The sequence below is a fragment of the Lagopus muta genome, chromosome 1 (assembly GCF_023343835.1).
Source record: "Lagopus muta isolate bLagMut1 chromosome 1, bLagMut1 primary, whole genome shotgun sequence".
NCBI classification, from domain to species: domain Eukaryota; kingdom Metazoa; phylum Chordata; class Aves; order Galliformes; family Phasianidae; genus Lagopus; species Lagopus muta.
The window spans coordinates 94,811,299-94,827,536 of NC_064433.1; the positions used below are offsets into that span (position 1 = coordinate 94,811,299).

The following is a 16,238-nucleotide window of genomic DNA, read 5'->3' on the forward strand; positions in this document are numbered from 1 at the left end:
CTATTCATGTAATCTTACACATGCAAGATTCATGCATTTCTTGAAAAGAGATTCAGAAGAATCAAGGAGCTCAACTGCTGCCTTTGTTTTCTTTTTTAGCATCGTAATCTCCCATGCTGTTCAATTTAATGAAATAGTGTTCTATAAAACCATATAAAACACTTTCCTATCAATCCTTTTCAGTGATCTATATCTTTTTGTAAAAATGCTCATAAAAGTTGAGCATTTGATACTCAAATACCTGACCAGAAGAAGACTAAGTAGTATATTAACATGTCCGCTTTGTGGTATTTTGGCACCTCACTGTAACAAGATTGATTAAGAATAGCTGGTCTTCCTTTAGATCTTTGTTTTAAGTCTATAAGGGTTAGTTGGCTTTAAATAAATAAATAAATAAATATATGCTTTTCCAGTGACAAAAGACTCCAGAGGGCCACAGTATAGGCTGTGAGATTACAGGAAACTTTTATATTGCAGTTATTCACAATCACTAATTCATCCTGAGACCCTGAGTCCTAATCTAGTGTTTCAGACTTTCATACTTTACTGCATCCTTTTCTGGCCTCAAGGTAGGCTACGTACTTCAGGCCACTCTAGTCTTTGGTCACTGCTGTGTTCTGGTGCAGATATCTACTCTTCAGTAGAAGCATGATTATTTAGAACAGACACAAATGACTGTTTGACAAGTCAAGCAATCTAGCACTGCCTCAGAGGGATTTTATATCTCTTGAAATTAAGATCTGGTTTGCTGTCAAATGTGTGTCTCTGAGTATTTCACCTCTGTTCATCTTTTCTGATTTCAGACGTGTAGCATTTTTGTTTGTTTATTGATTTGACATTCTTCCATGTGTCTATAATAAAGGTCTTTTTCTCCTTTCTGGTGTTGTAGTACTGTTAACTTGTGCATTAATCTAAGCTGGCAGATCACTTTCAATATTTTCACTGCATAGCAGCTCTGGTTTACCAAAACCTTTCATCCACTTGCAGTGATCTGTGTGCATTCTTTTTCAGTAGAGAGCTCTCTGTTCCACAATTGGGTCCTAAGATCTTGCAGCGTTAGTCCGGAGTTTCTTACTGAGGCCGGAAGGAAAGCTGGCCGTGAAACCTTTAGACTAAGCTATCTAATTCACAGTTGAGAAGGTTTTGGCTGTCACAGTAGACCAAAAGGAAAGATAGAACTCAGAGAGTTGTGATATTACTTGTGTTATTTAGTGTAATGCTTTCTTAATTTGAAATAGCATTTAAAAGATAAAGCTATTTTGCACAGTAAAGATCAAAGGTTATAAGTCTTGTAGCATTGTCAACATCTGTGATGTATCTCAGAATATAAATTATGTGCTTTCAGTGTTATGAATTCCATGCAGGTAGCAAAGTGAGCATAATCTAATCAAGTGAAACAGAAGAGTCATGATATGGATCCATTTCTCTTTAAAACAAACAAACAGAACCTCACAATGCAGGGAGCATTGTGAGTGATAAATGTGATAAACGATTGTAAGTAGTAAGTGGGTATTGTGGTTTCGTTGATTCTATCACAAGTGATGGGGCTTCACAACCTGTTCCTTTTATTCCCTCTTCCAGAGGGGAAGAAGTATGAATGATGTGATTGAGATAAGGAAGGATAACTAATTTACTACAAATGATAAGAGAATGTAAGACAGTATGACATGAAAAGGAGTTACAGGTAATAAATTAAATAAATGGGGGAGAGTGAAGTTTCGACCATGTTGCTCGTTGCACTACTGTAAGTGGAAGAGAACTTTCTTCTCCATGGCTGTTCTCTACTACCTCTTTTACCCAGAGTTGGAAAATGTGGAGAATACTGGAGACTTCTGGGAACTGTAGTTTGTCTCTTCTTAGTGTATCTTCCTCCCGCAAAGCTGAAACTCACATAAGAGCAGCCAATGCTGCCAGGACACAGGAAGTGCAAATAGACGAGACTGCTACGAGCTGACTGAGGAAAGTGCAGCTCTCTGGCACCATGTTCCAGCACGAAATATCTTGTCATGGTATAGAATACTGCTAAAACCAAGACAGCGGGGAAGGAAAAAAATAGTGGGGCAGTAGTTAAGATATGTAGATTGTCTCCCGTTTATTTCCATGGAAACTACTGCAGATACAAAGAACATAACACTTTTTGATAGAGCAAATTCTCAGCCACAGAACATTGCTTTTTGACATGGTTGCCACCATTAGCTATGCATTTTCAGCAGCAGTGAACAAGAGCCTGCCTGCCGTACTCATAAAAAATCTGCATGGCTGTCTGGAATGTGACTTGCCTTTCATGTTGCCATTGCTTCTGCTGAAATGCATAACCCACCACCTCAGTATGCTCTTATCCACTGGTCTCCAGAAATATCAATAAACATTTTCAGCAAGCATGGAAGAATGCCAGTAGGTGTCATTTTTTTCTGCAGGGAGAAAATCAGTGACACGCATTTTCTCAATCACTTCCATGTCAGATGCCATTCTGTCAGACTGCCCTGCTGCTGCCATCTGTCACAGAGCAACAAAATGTAATGGAATACTGATGGGAAGGTTCAACCTCTACTGACATACTATCAGCATCCACCTTTGATGCCCTGGGCCAACATAATATAGGAGGTATTACTTTTGGAGCAGCCCTCATGTTTTCTAACTGTGAAAAAAAGCTTGATGGCTAGATCTAGAGCTAATTTATTTATTTTAAATTCAGAGACTTCATGGGAAAAAAAGGTAGTTCTTCATCAGTGATATGACTGAAGATGTGAGTAGATACTGTTTAATGATTCAAGCTCTCTATTAAGTAACTCTTGAGCCATTAGCATTGGGAAGATGGGGGAGTTGTAAAGTTATCCTTGTAATCCTTCCCAAGAAAATATAACAATGATATTCAATGCGAGTGTCATCTTTTCAAGTTTCATGCCAATAAAGGTGTATTGTTGTTGGAAGTGTTAGTTTCAAGCTTCACCCATGTCTGAGATTGTGATGGACAGAAGTAAAAACTTTCCAACTTATTCATGTAACCTCTTAAGTTCTCCTTTGGCCCTCAGCTCACTTTCACAGTGCAACAGCTTGAACTACTTGACCAAAGGGATTGTGGCAACACTGATTATCTATTGAGTTAATAGTCTATAGTGGAAATATTTTTTAAATAAAAAAGATTAATTTGTTCATATTCATTTAATGATATCTAAAATACTGTCACACTAAAGAATTGACTAAGAACTCTGCAACAGCATTGCAGTCATTTAGAAGACTAATTTCAGTTAAATTTTCCTGTAACTGGAATTTAGTTTGAACGTAGAAACTTTATACCAGTCTGTCCTCAGAACTTTTGTCAATTGTCTTCTCTCTATTTTAAAATAATCTTAAAAACTTAGTAAGTGTTGAACTGTAAAATTCTAGTGTTTTGTAATTTCTCAGCTCTCTATTTGTCTACACACTAAGATTAATTAGCAATTTTTATAGTCAGAAGAAGCATTTTCCTTAAAAGTTATTTTGTGTCTGAATGTTAGTTTTGAAATGTAACTGAACTCAATATTGATGAAATGTAATGGCTTAATGGTTTATTTCACTGTTTAAAAGGCTGGTTAAAAAGCAGCCATAGCAGTGCATTCCCAGAAATCCCATCTTTGGAAACAGTACCCTATGCTTTGCCTCTGTGGTTTTTACTGGGGGAGGAAGAGTCAACTCATTGTTTCTGGAAACTGATAGAGGGGAAACGACGAAACAACATGTCACTGCTGCCCTCTTCTGCTCTCAGATTACTGTGCCCTCCAGGAGGATAGCGCTTTAGTTTTTAGTACTGGCTTTTATTTTGGTTTCTAGTTTCCACACAATTCACTTCCAAGCATATTGCCTTGGAATTCCAGAGTTATTTGCTCTCTTTATTAGCAAAGGAGGAAAAAAAGTAAATAATGAGGATGACTTACTCAAAATTTCACAGGTTTTCTGCCGACCTAGTTGTTTAAATTCCTTATCACCTTGTGAAACCAGGCCATCTAAGCAGTTTTATGCACATTTCACTAAAAAGGTGGATTTGTCAGTTGAAACATGTAAGTTATCTTTCACAGGAAAGGACAAAAACCAAGATTTCTTTGCAAAGACCACCTTTGTTCTGAGTGGTATCTGAGTGAGTTCTCAACTGCTTAAATTCCTTATGTTGTAAATCATTTTGTTAAATGCTAATACAGCTCTTTTTTTTTTTCCTCTTGCCCTCTTAGTTCTTGCAAGGAATAAAAGAATGTTCTCAATTTTATGGCACATAAAAGTGTGAGAAACTTTTAGGATGTGATTTAATGCACAGCTTTTGCCCAGAAAAAAATTACATTCTTAATGAATGCTATCCTGTTTGCATATCTGTTAAATTATGGGATCTATTTCTTTTAGAAATGTTACTGAATTATTGCTTATACTGTGGATGTGTTTCATTTATGCTATGATTTTGCAATTCCACAATTTTTTGTTACTTCTGTCAACTTCTATTTCTAGTGCTGCTGTTCCCATGAGCAAATTGAATTGGATGAACTAATGAATCTCTGTATAATTTGTTATTTGCTTGTTTCTTTGAAAGTGTTATTCTGGCTCTTGTTTTGGAGCTGTCACCCTATAGAGTGAAAATTACACTCTAGAATTGCACCCTTTCCTCAATTTTTTTTTTTTTTTCCCCTCCAAGTTTATATGAGAAACAGATTTCATCTGTTTGTTTTCTTGTTTATTTATTCATGATCTTCTCTCTCATGTGCAATCAGATGGCTGGAAAACATCTCCTGCTCCTACACAGGTTTTTAAAGTCATTGATTTGTTAACTAATGTTTTGATTCAGCAAATCCATCTTGTTTACTCTTCTCTGTAGTCACTTTTTAATGTAAAAGTAATTACAAATTATTTTCATACTTCCTTTCCATCTTTTTCAAAAGATCAGTCTTCAGTGCCCGCAATGTGTGAAAAATTGCATGTTACCCATCTTGGGAATTCTGTGTATGTCTTACAAATCCTATTTATTGTCATAAGTGCTAGAAGGTTATAAAGTCAAGCAGTCTGTAATAAGGAAAACCAGTTTCTAAGATTTGTTGGTGCTTGTGACAATTAATCTACTCTTTGTACATGTATTATCTTAATCAGGAGAGATTATTTTTATCACCATACAGTTACTGTTGATGTGACTCATAGTGCTTAGCTTACAGTAAAGATCTTACTGCATATTTGATGCTGGCCGGGAAAAGGTTCATTAAGCATTGGCAAGATGTTGCAATTTGAAGGGACAAGTTTGCCAATTCACAAGAACGTTGGTTATTTTTCTAGTCATTTCACCATCAGAGCATTATCTTTTTTATTTTTCATTCATTGTAACTCATCTCACCTAAAAAATAAGAAATATCTAAGAAGTTCTACAGATAAGATGTTGGGATCTTCCTACTATAATGTTATCTTGTAAATTAAACAATTTTGAGGAAAAAAGTTATCAAGTAATACATGTTCAAAAAGGTATTAATTGATTGAATTGAGGCAATATATTGATTTGCATTTCCTAGCTTTGGAATTTCTGATTTAGCAACATTTCTGTTTTTGTATGCACAAATATTTACATGCAGTGTGTGCAAAGAAAATTAGAAATGAGAGTTTTTTATTGAATGAGATCAGGATTTTACCAGGTTCATAATGTATCTAGGATGCCTCCTCTATTTTAAGATTTAAAGCAGCCTTCATATGAGGAGGGTTCTGGGAGGAATGAAGGTGAAAATATTTCTTTTGTCAAAACGGAGTTTGTCCCTTTGGTTGCAATAGCCTCATGAGTGCGCTGCCTCTTTTATCTGATAAATAAAATATAGAAAAGATCAAGGATATTCTTCACTGGCTAATTCCTTCTATGTGGATAGATAAATTACAATAGTGATGCTAACAAATGCACCTTGAATTAGTACCCCTTCCATCTCACCTTGCCAGAGGCTGATGAGTGAGGTGTCCTGCATGCTTCTGTGTAGCTTTCTCTTTTGCCTGAGCTCAAACTTGTTAATGGGTAGGATTGTAGTTATGCTTTATTGGTAATTGTCGTAAGCATAGGCAAAAAATACTTCATGGGAATAGTTGAGGTGGATGAGCTGTCTCGAACCTTAGCTTGCAGGAGATGCATTTGTTGCAGCCTGTACTGAGGGTATCAGAGTACAGGAGTACAATATGGCACAACTGACAGAAACAAGATAGGAGTGGTTTTGAAACTGCTGAGGTCAGAGTGCTAGGAGTAGGAAGACTTCTGGAAACTGTTCTACTCTTTGTTATAAATTTTGTTCACAGATGCCTCTGTGTTTACTTACTTGGGAACTTCTTCTATATTTTCGATTTTCTGTCCTTGCTTTGTTTGTGTATTTATTACATCTCATTCTTGTTGTTCTGAATTGCAAATAATACCTCTTCAATTTCCATTACTTTGTGCTTTAAGCAATTTCTATAACACAATACATGATATGATGCTAGTAACTTACTGATGACGTGATTTATATGTATAATTGGGGTAGGGAATAAAAAAATATCACAGAAGTTTTTGAACTTCTATTGGGTCTAGAAATTGCTGTAAATCCATAACATCTTGGGAAGTAAATGTTAACTAACAATTTCTTTTTCATTTTTATAAGATCTATTTCCACAGAGTGTAACTATTTTTAAAGATGCAAACCATATGTACAGTAACACATTCTGTATTAAAATGTGTTAAAACAGTAACCTATAAAGATGTGTATATGTAGATAGATTGTAACTTTTATCCTAGCTCCCATCCAGTAGCTTAAAATTCTGTGCAGTAAGAGACTCAGATTCAAGGAATGGGAAAAAAGTCATTAAAAAAGTAATATGTCCAATATGGGTAGTATACATAGTGTATTCAAGTAGATGCATTGTGTAAGGAGCAGTAGTTCCTTCCAAGGTTTCTAAAGTTTTCTGCTCATATTATTTCAGCTGGGAAGTTTTGAGATTCCTTTTGTCTAATCTGAGAATGTGGATTGAAGATTATGGTTTCGATGGCTTCCGATTTGATGGTGTTACGTCTATGCTGTTTCACAGTCATGGGATTGGTAAGTAATTTAATCACTTCTGATGTAAGCAGTCCTGTTGCAGCTCTGTTGTGGAAATTGTGATACAAAAATTAACTGAATACTCAAAAGCTAATCCAGATTTGCCAATATCTTTTTTTCTGCTGCTATGAAGATAGATTTGAGATTTTGAATAACAATTTACGTATTACAAAATATGTTTTTAAAATGCATCTTTTTAAACTTTCTATTTTAATAGGCAAAGAATTCAGTGGGGATTACAATGAATATTTTGGCCTAGATGTGGATGAAGATGCTTTGTGTTATCTGATGCTGGCCAACCACATGATTAACTTCTTGCACCCGGAATGCATAACAATAGCAGAGGTAAAATCAGAATTTTCCATACTGAATGAAATTAGTATTGATCAGTTTGTGTTTGGATGTGATTTCCTAGTAATTATCAAGTCATCCTTCAGGGACTCAAGAAGTGACATGAGCTGATAAATATTAATTAGAGGACAGACTGCACCTTAATGGGGGGAAGGGAGGGGGGAAGGAACTGGAAAACACATATTGGGAATTTTCTCTACATTAATGGGTCATTAACTAATGTGAGGATTTCTGTTCTTTTTTTTTTTTCCTCTCTCTCATTTTCTTGAACTTGTAATGAGGCTTGTTTTTATTAGTTCGTTAGTCTTTCATGATTGCTATTTGTCACTAGCAATTCATGCTACTAAAGATTAACAGCCCTTGTGCTGATTTGCATATTTTGAATTATATTGGCATAATTGACAATTACCTTTCATAATAAATGTGATAAATTTACAAATACTGAATGTGTATGATAATTAGTATTTAGTGTTAAATTCCTTCAGGTTTCTGAGGAAGTAAATAAGCTATATTTAAGCCATTTGAGTTCTCTTGAGAATTCATCTGTTGTTATATTTAAATAATTCTTTTTATTAAAAAATCTCATTATGGGATGATATGAATTGTTAATGAAACTCTTTTGTATTAGACAAACAAAATATAAACAAAATCATGGTACTTATGTAAGTTTACATTATAGACTAAAAGATTATGGAAGGCTATCAAAGCCACATCTGGTAAGCAATTCATAATGAAACATCTCATTACTCTGTGAGTAAGTGAGAAGGCTTATTTTGTAGGAAGCTATAGATTGTAAGCATTCCTACCAATAAAATTTTGAGTTCAATCTGCTTGTATTTCCAGGCTTAAGAACTCTTAATCATGAGTTGTGTGTGTTCTTAATCATGAGTGTGTTGAAAACTGCTTCTCTTTCAATTCATCAGTCTTCAGCCTTTGGGAGTCACTGTACAAAATACGAATTTGATCCATATGGATCAAGAGGGGAAACTTTTGGCATAAATGAAAATTACAGAAGACAGTAAAGAATTTCTGTTTGCCTATAATGATGATAGAATGAATGCAATAGAAGTAAAATATGGTTTTGCATAACCGTAATTAATCATAATATATATTGTAAATACTTTTCTCATAATTTTACAGATTTTTAGTATTCTGTGTATTCAGTATCGTAGTAGCTTCTAAATGTTTAAGTATTTCTGTCTGTATGTTTGTTTTTCATTTTGTCTTTTAAATAAAACTGATTAAGGCTTTGTATAATTGGAAGAAAAAAAAATGTTAAAAGCTGTATCAGGCCTGAAGGTTTATATAAACAGACATAACTGCAGTGGTTTCATTCTTTACATACAACTCATGTCAAACAAATGTGAGCGAGTGCTTAGGCTTTGGCTGCTTACATCTAAAGGAAAGTACGCTGAACAATCTAATATTGTCTCTATTTTTTCACTGTTCAGGCAAACTATAGATATAGATGGGTATAAATATTAAATTTCAAATTTTGCTTCCCCAAAATCTGATTTTGGAAACTGCAAATAAAGTCAGTGGGAGGTACTTAAATCTCAGGCTCCCACCCTTGATCTGGTAGAAACCACAGAGAAAAGCGTGTGTTTCAAGTCTGATGTCTTGGAAGGCATTAGTCATGTTTTTGTCCTTTGACTGATTTAGAAGAACTGTTTAACTTTTAACTGTTTTCTAGTTTCCAAACATTTGGAAAAAAAAATCCACTTTACTACACTTTGAGATTTGCAATATATAGAATCTCTAGATTTATTTATCTTGACATGAAGATATCTACATAAAGAGATTGAATATTGTAGAATGCTGTTTTAGTACAGAAATTCTTTTGACAGCCTGTCTTATTTTTAAAGCTGTGTGCTTTCCTACTTTCCTAAACTTAACTTTTCTTATTAATTAATCTTATTAATTTTCTTCAATAAATTGAAAGAGAGAAGTTTTATGTGAAAATCATAAATACATAAATATTGAAAAATACTTCAAAAGAAAAGAAATTTGTGCATGTTGGAAGGTAACTAGGATAATCTAGCCTTGCCTCTTGCTCAAAATTTGTTCATAACTGAACTTACATAATTGGAATGCTCAAAGGCTTTTTTTTTTCAGTTGGTCTTGAAAACCTCCAAGGACGTGTCCCCACTGCTTCTCTGGGCAGTCTGTTTATTTAACCTCCCAATGATTTACATTTCTCCTAATATCCATTTAGAACCATCTCTGTATTGATTTAGCACCTGTGTCACTCATTCTCTTGCTGTCTAACTCATTACAAAAACAGTCTCCTCAGTAACCCCGCAGGCACTGACTGTCGTTTGATCCCCTGCTGTCACTTCTTCCCCAGGCAGAACAAGGCCCAGTCTTCAGCCTCCCCTTGCAGGGCAAGGGCTCCAGCCCCATGTCCTGCTAACCTCCTGATAAACTCCCTTTGGTTTGGCAGTATCTATCTTTAGCTGGGCAGGGAAAAAAGTGGATGCTGTTTTTTCTGCGGTCTAATGACTGCTGAGTGAAGTGTGATAATCCCTTCCTTTGATCTGTCTGTTCATTCAGCTGAAGATGCTGCCAGCCATCTCTCAGCATGCTGCCAGCCCAGGGCCTTTCCAGCAGAGCAGCTCTCTGGCTTGGCAGGTCCTTGCCTGCCCTGATAAAAGGGGTTAGTGTTTTAATAAAGTTTGATAAAAGGGTGTTGAAACTTTTGTCCTGCCTGGGTTGCATTCGATGAAGAGGAATTGTGGAGTGGCATATAAATAGATAATATACTTTGTATATATAACTAATAAAACTTTTTTTTTTTTTTTTAATTAAAACACAAGAGAGCAACAAAACATAGGACTAGCATGATATTTTGATATTTGACCTTGTTTTGTGAAACTAATGCATCAGGGTGGTTTGATGGCAGTGGTTGCAATTCTTAATGTGCTCTCAAGGTGTTTGCCAGGGATTTTTGATGAAATTTTAATTGTTCCTGTGCTTCATCCTTGAAAAGATTTGCTCACAAATGTACATACTGCCAAAAAGCGGTAACATGTAAGGCGTGACTGTGAATAGGGGGAATTTTTTGTCTGGGAAGAGAAGTCTTTAAAGTCTGGTAAAGAGGCGTGATCAAAATGTTGAAATGGGTATCTGATTGCAACTCTGTATGTTCCATTTGAAAATTTGTGGTTAACCATATTTATATTGACTGATAATGGAGTCACGAATATGCAAAACAATTGATTTTTCTGTCAATCTTGAAACCTACCCTCAAATTCCTTTATTGGAATGAAAAGCACAGCTGCTTGTTTTTACATTGTTCACAGAACTGTGTTTTGAACCAGTGGTTCAAAATGCTTAAAATGCATAAAATCAAAATTCATGTACCTTAAGTAGAGTTAGCACTGCACTGCACTAACCCCATGCCCTGGATTTAGCCCAGAGAGTGACGATTGCACATTGAAGATTGGTTGTTGTGAGAGATGGGCACATTGTCTGAATTTGGTTGAGCTGCTTGGTGGGATAGAGCTGCCAGCATGGTGACTTGGGATAGAGGGGGACTGCAGACCTGTAACCAATAAGCTGTGGGTTAGACATGTCTGGGTTATTCCATCCCATGGGCATGATTTGGTATTTGCCTTTGTTGAACTTTCTGAGGTTGCTGTATGAGTATTTATATGCAACTTCACATGCAAATACCTTTTTCATTCTGAAGGAAATTCCACATCTTTTGATTACATTACAAATTTTGCATTGAAATAATGTTCTAGTTTAAGATAAATTCAGTTCCATATAAACACTTGAGTAGACACAAAAGATATGTGTGTTAATCCATAGCCACTGTGGTGGAATGACTTCTCACTTATGTAATGTGGTTCAACTGATTGTTGGTAGATATTTTGCAATTATTTTTGGATTTGCATTTTCTACTTGGATAATCTAACTTTATTGGAAAGATGCTATGTGACATAACTGTCTAATAAAATGATGATGTAAACATTAAGACCTTTGAATTATAAAATTAAGAGTGACCAGCCTCTATGAATATAAAGCTGGAGAACTATGCAACGAGAGTGTGTTACTTTCCAGGGCTAGCTGAATCAGTTTTATGTGTTTAGGAAAATAGTAGAAATTGTATTCCTTGCTGTACTTAATTCAGCCTTTTACTTTCATGCCATTCTTTATGCAGAATATCAATAAACAAAATGAAGGTTTAATTTGTCTTTTGTTGATTACTTTTTACTTACTATTGATTACTTGAAACTCAAGAGAGCTAATTATTTCAAATTCTGCCTCTGCTAAATTCTCTTTCTCTTCAAATATCTATTCTATGAAATGCTTTATAGTGAAATATTTGAGATGAGTCATAATACTTCCCTGTAACTTGCATTCAAAGAGTAAGTCTGTGCTGCAATCACACATAGACTTTTCTTTCTCTTTCCCCTTCTCATCCCCTTCTCCCCAGTCAATCACAGAGGCTGTTTAGAGTTTACATAGCACTTGTGTACATTGGAGTACAACTGTATGATGGAAAAGCTGAACAAATAATTACTATGCTAGCCAAATTATGTTGTGTATCATTTAAGGATGTTTCTGGAATGCCAGCTCTTTGCCGTCCTGTTGCAGAGGGAGGAGGAGGATTTGATTATCGACTAGCCATGGCTATTCCAGATAAGTGGATAAAGGTGAGAAAATGTGTTTTAAAAATACATTCTGCTCTTCAGAGTGCTGTGTTTCTCTAACTGCACATATATAGAAACACTTTTAGGAATTCTGCTGATGAATTCAACTGTCTCCCTCATCCATTAACTTAATGCCCTATTAGAATAAATTCTGACAGTCTTGAGCACAGATATTAGTGGATGAAATGAGAGCTGTCAGATATCATATCTCAGGTTTGAGAAGATGAGAAAGATTATGGGCTGTTCTTTGCATTTTAGCTGATTTCATTTCTTTATTCAATGCAACAGGCATACACTGATTTTATTTGAAGTAACCTATAACTTGGAGCAACAGTAGAATGTATAGTCAATATTGAATGTGAACACGTAAATAATAAGATAACCATATGCACATAAGTTAGAGAGAAACAAACAAAAACATACAATGAACTTTTCTGAATTGGCACTGAGCATAGATAGGGCTATTTAAAATTTAACCAAAGTAAACATGAGGTAATTACTCTAACACCAACAATCCGCAGCATGGGGTTACAAAAAGAATAATAACTCTGTAAGTGCTCTTCAAGAACAATAACATGCCAATGAACACTAACTATCATAAAGATAAAAATCACCTTTACCTTGTTACAGAGAATCACAAGAAAGAAGAATGAAACAATAAAAGAATGAAACAATCTTAAAAGGCTTTTTCTAATGTTTTAGAGAATGTTTTTTCAGTTAGATATAAGATTGCATCCTAATCCCTGGGGCTATCATGATAATCTGAAAACAATAAATGTTTTATATGAGCATTAATGCCCCAGTAAATGTAGTGAGTAGCTTAAAATAAAAAGTGAATTAACTTATCTTCAGAATCTTTCATTTTTTGTAACTAGTAGGTAGAGGGTCGATCTGCTGAAAAACAGTTTGCTTTCTTTCCATGCAGAAGACAAACTTACCAGGCTTCCTAACAGCATCACTGAACTCTGGAGTGGGAAGAAATTTAGATCCTGAGTATAGTGTGGGCACATAATTTTATAATAACCTATTTTGATGATGTTTTTTGTTGTTTGTTTGTTTTTTTATTTAATTTAATTTATTTTTTATTCCCATTTTATTTATTTATTTAATCCCATTATTAGTTCAACTTCCCTGCCACACCTTGACAGACAAAAATTAGTGATTTTCTGCATAGGTAAAATAAATGTGGCTGAATTTTATGTTGTACAGGAAAAGAATCTTAAATTTTTAGAATCAAAATGTTTGGATTTTTCTATTATGAATGTATTATTGTACTATTACAGCAATTTCTGCTGTAGTGTCTTATTTTAGTTTACTCTTATTTTAGTTCAGGAGCATGCTGATTTTACAAAAACGTATGTGATGCAAAAATCTTCTAGATAAGGTAGCTGCAAATAAGTAACCACAGAGGACAAGCTTGAGTTATGTGCCTAGTTTGTTACCACATTTCTGGGACAAAAGTAAAGCTAAAATGATTGGGAGTGTAAATATTGCAGTCTATCAATTCCTTAATGACTTTTCTCTCTAGCTTTTGAGTATATATGTTTTAATCACCTGTTTTTCTGAGCAACTTTCTAAAAGGAATTTTAGATCTGAAAGATCTCCAGGGTGCCCTAAACTTGTTCTGATGGATCTGTAAAAAGTAGCTAAGAAGTGATAGCTGCCATAACAGTGACTGTATTTGTTCAGATTAAGGTTACATTTAGTATTTTATATGCTGCATCAGTGCCTGAATGTTTTCAGGGCTAGAATTTATGACGGGGAGAATAAAAAAGTTGTTGAGGAGTGCGTAGCCAGTTACCATGAGAATGTTAAATTTTACAGCATCATATCAGTGTTCTTTATGTCATTGCTAATTTTTATTTTTATTTTTGGTCGGAATATCATATACATAGAAAGACATATAATGAACAGAAATCTTTCTTGATTATCGGAGAAAGCTCATAACTTCAAAATTTAGTTCACCATTCATTGAGAATTTGTATGCCAAAATAATGAAGAAAGGTAGTACTACACTTTCAGTAGAGGAGAGAAAAAAAAAAAAAGCAATAACTTCTGATCAATTTTTTTCCTTTATTTCTGTAGATAATTAAGGAGTTGAAAGATGAAGACTGGAATATGGGTAATATTGTGTATACATTAACAAACAGACGATGTGATGAGAAATATATTGCATATGCAGAGAGTCATGACCAGGTATGGTAGACAATGCCTATTTATTTATCATATGTAAGTGCACAGAAGATGAGTTTAGTTTAGTTGGTTTTTGTTATTAAAATTCAATCTTGACTTGGGAAAGATAGGAAACAGCTTCAGATATGTGCAAGACTCAGACACTGCATGTAGGCTTATTGTTGTGTTTCTTTTGTTTGTTTGTTTTGATTTGTTTATTCTTGATCCTTCCTTGCATTGGGTGGGTGGTGTTACTTTCAGTTTTGTAATTTAACAAACAAATGCTACCTTCCAGTTTTGCCTGCCTGTCAGAGGACATAAGAAAGCATGTAATTTATAATTTCAAAAATTCTAGTTTCCATAAGGTAGGCTGGAGCACTGCTTATGATAAGCATAAACAACATGACAAATTAACAAATTTACTTACTGAATCACTGTCTGAAATGGTTTTATTCCCGTCAGAAAAATGTTTCATCTCTTAAAGGTTTGCAAGCTCCAATTCTACTTCGAGATCTAACTGGCATGTTCTTTAACAACTTGGTGCAAAACACAGCAATTGTAGTGATTCTGCATGTGGAAAAATAAAAAATAATGTTTAGTTAGATAGCACTCAATTCCCACTGTCTTTGTAGTTGTTATTTCTGAGGTATCAGTAAATGTGATAGCTTAGAGTTTCTAATATTAAAACCTAAAAATAAGAACAAAGGAAAAATAGTTTTCTTATAAAAGGTTTAAGTAACCTTTATTCAGATACTTCATTTACATAAGAGACTGATGTGTATTTTCTGTGTTGACATAAGTCAGCAAAAGTGCCTAAAACAAGATCTATATTGTCATATAAAATAAGAATTTATCAACTTGCTTTTGAGTGCTTATTTGCCTTCCTATTGATGAGATTGTTTCACAGTGTTCACTTAAAGCACAAGAGCGGAGTCCCTATCCTGGCAAAAATTTGAGGTATTACTTGGAAATGCATATTTTTCTGCTTATATGCTTTTATAAAAGATGAATCTTCATCCTGAAACATGAAGGTTGCTCTGAATGTAATACCTCCCATTCCTTTCCATGAAAAATACAGCAGATACAAAGAGCACAATAACACTATTCAATAGAGCAAATTCTCAGCTCCATAACACGATTCTTCTACATAGTCACCACCATTAGCTATGCATTTTCACAAGCAATAAACAAGAGCCTGCATGCTGCTGTTATAAATATCTGCATCTACTGTTTCTAAGACAGCAGTGTTTCTGAAATGCACCATCCTCCACCTCATTGTGCTCACATATCACAGAATCACAGAATAGCCAGGGTTGGAAGGGACCTCAAGGATCATGAATCTCCAACACCACTGCCACAGGCAGGGCCACCAACCTCCACATTTAATACTAGACCCGGCTACCCAGGGCCCCATCCAATCTGGCCTTGAACACCTCTAGGGATGGGGTATCCACAACCTCTCTGGGCAGCTGTTCCAGCACCTCACCACTCTCTCCGTAAAGAACTTTCCCCTGACATCCAACCTAAATCTTTACTCCTTCAACTTAAAACCATTTCCCCTTGTCCTGCTGCTATCTACCCTTTCAAAGAGTTGATTCCTCTCCTGTTTGTAGGCTCCCTTTAGGTACTGAAAGGCTGCAATGAGGTCACCCCGCAGCCTTCTTTTCTCCAGGTTGAGCAAGCCCAGCTCCCTCAGCCTGTCTTTGTAGGGGAGGTGCTCCAGTCCCCTCCAGTCCCCTCCAGTCCCCTCCAGTCCCCTCCAGTCCCCATCTTTGTGGCTCTCCTCTGGACCCTTTCCAAGAGCTCTCTGACAAACCCAGGCACTGCAGATGGGGCCTCACAAGAGCAGAGTAGAGAGGGACAATCACCTTCCTGTCCCTGCTGGCCACCCCTCTTCTGATGTAGCCCAGGTTTCTATTTGCTTTCCAAGCTGCAAGAGCACGCTGCTGGCTCATGTTAAGTTTTTCATCACATCCACTATTTGGTCCCCATAAACATTCAGCAAGCA

At 35.5% G+C, this 16,238-nt stretch overlaps 1 protein-coding gene across 3 annotated transcripts in view; it reads left to right on the plus strand.

Annotated features, from left to right (window-relative positions):
- The window catches only part of GBE1 (1,4-alpha-glucan branching enzyme 1), a 152,786-nt gene that overhangs the window by 76,109 nt on the left and 60,439 nt on the right, over positions 1-16,238 (plus strand). For all 3 annotated transcript variants that reach the window (XM_048933938.1, XM_048933939.1, XM_048933940.1), the window contains exons 8-11: positions 6,934-7,049; positions 7,267-7,394; positions 11,963-12,061; positions 14,144-14,254. In XM_048933938.1, coding sequence (XP_048789895.1) covers positions 6,934-7,049; positions 7,267-7,394; positions 11,963-12,061; positions 14,144-14,254 — 454 coding nt within the window. The remainder of the gene's footprint in view (positions 1-6,933; positions 7,050-7,266; positions 7,395-11,962; positions 12,062-14,143; positions 14,255-16,238) is intronic.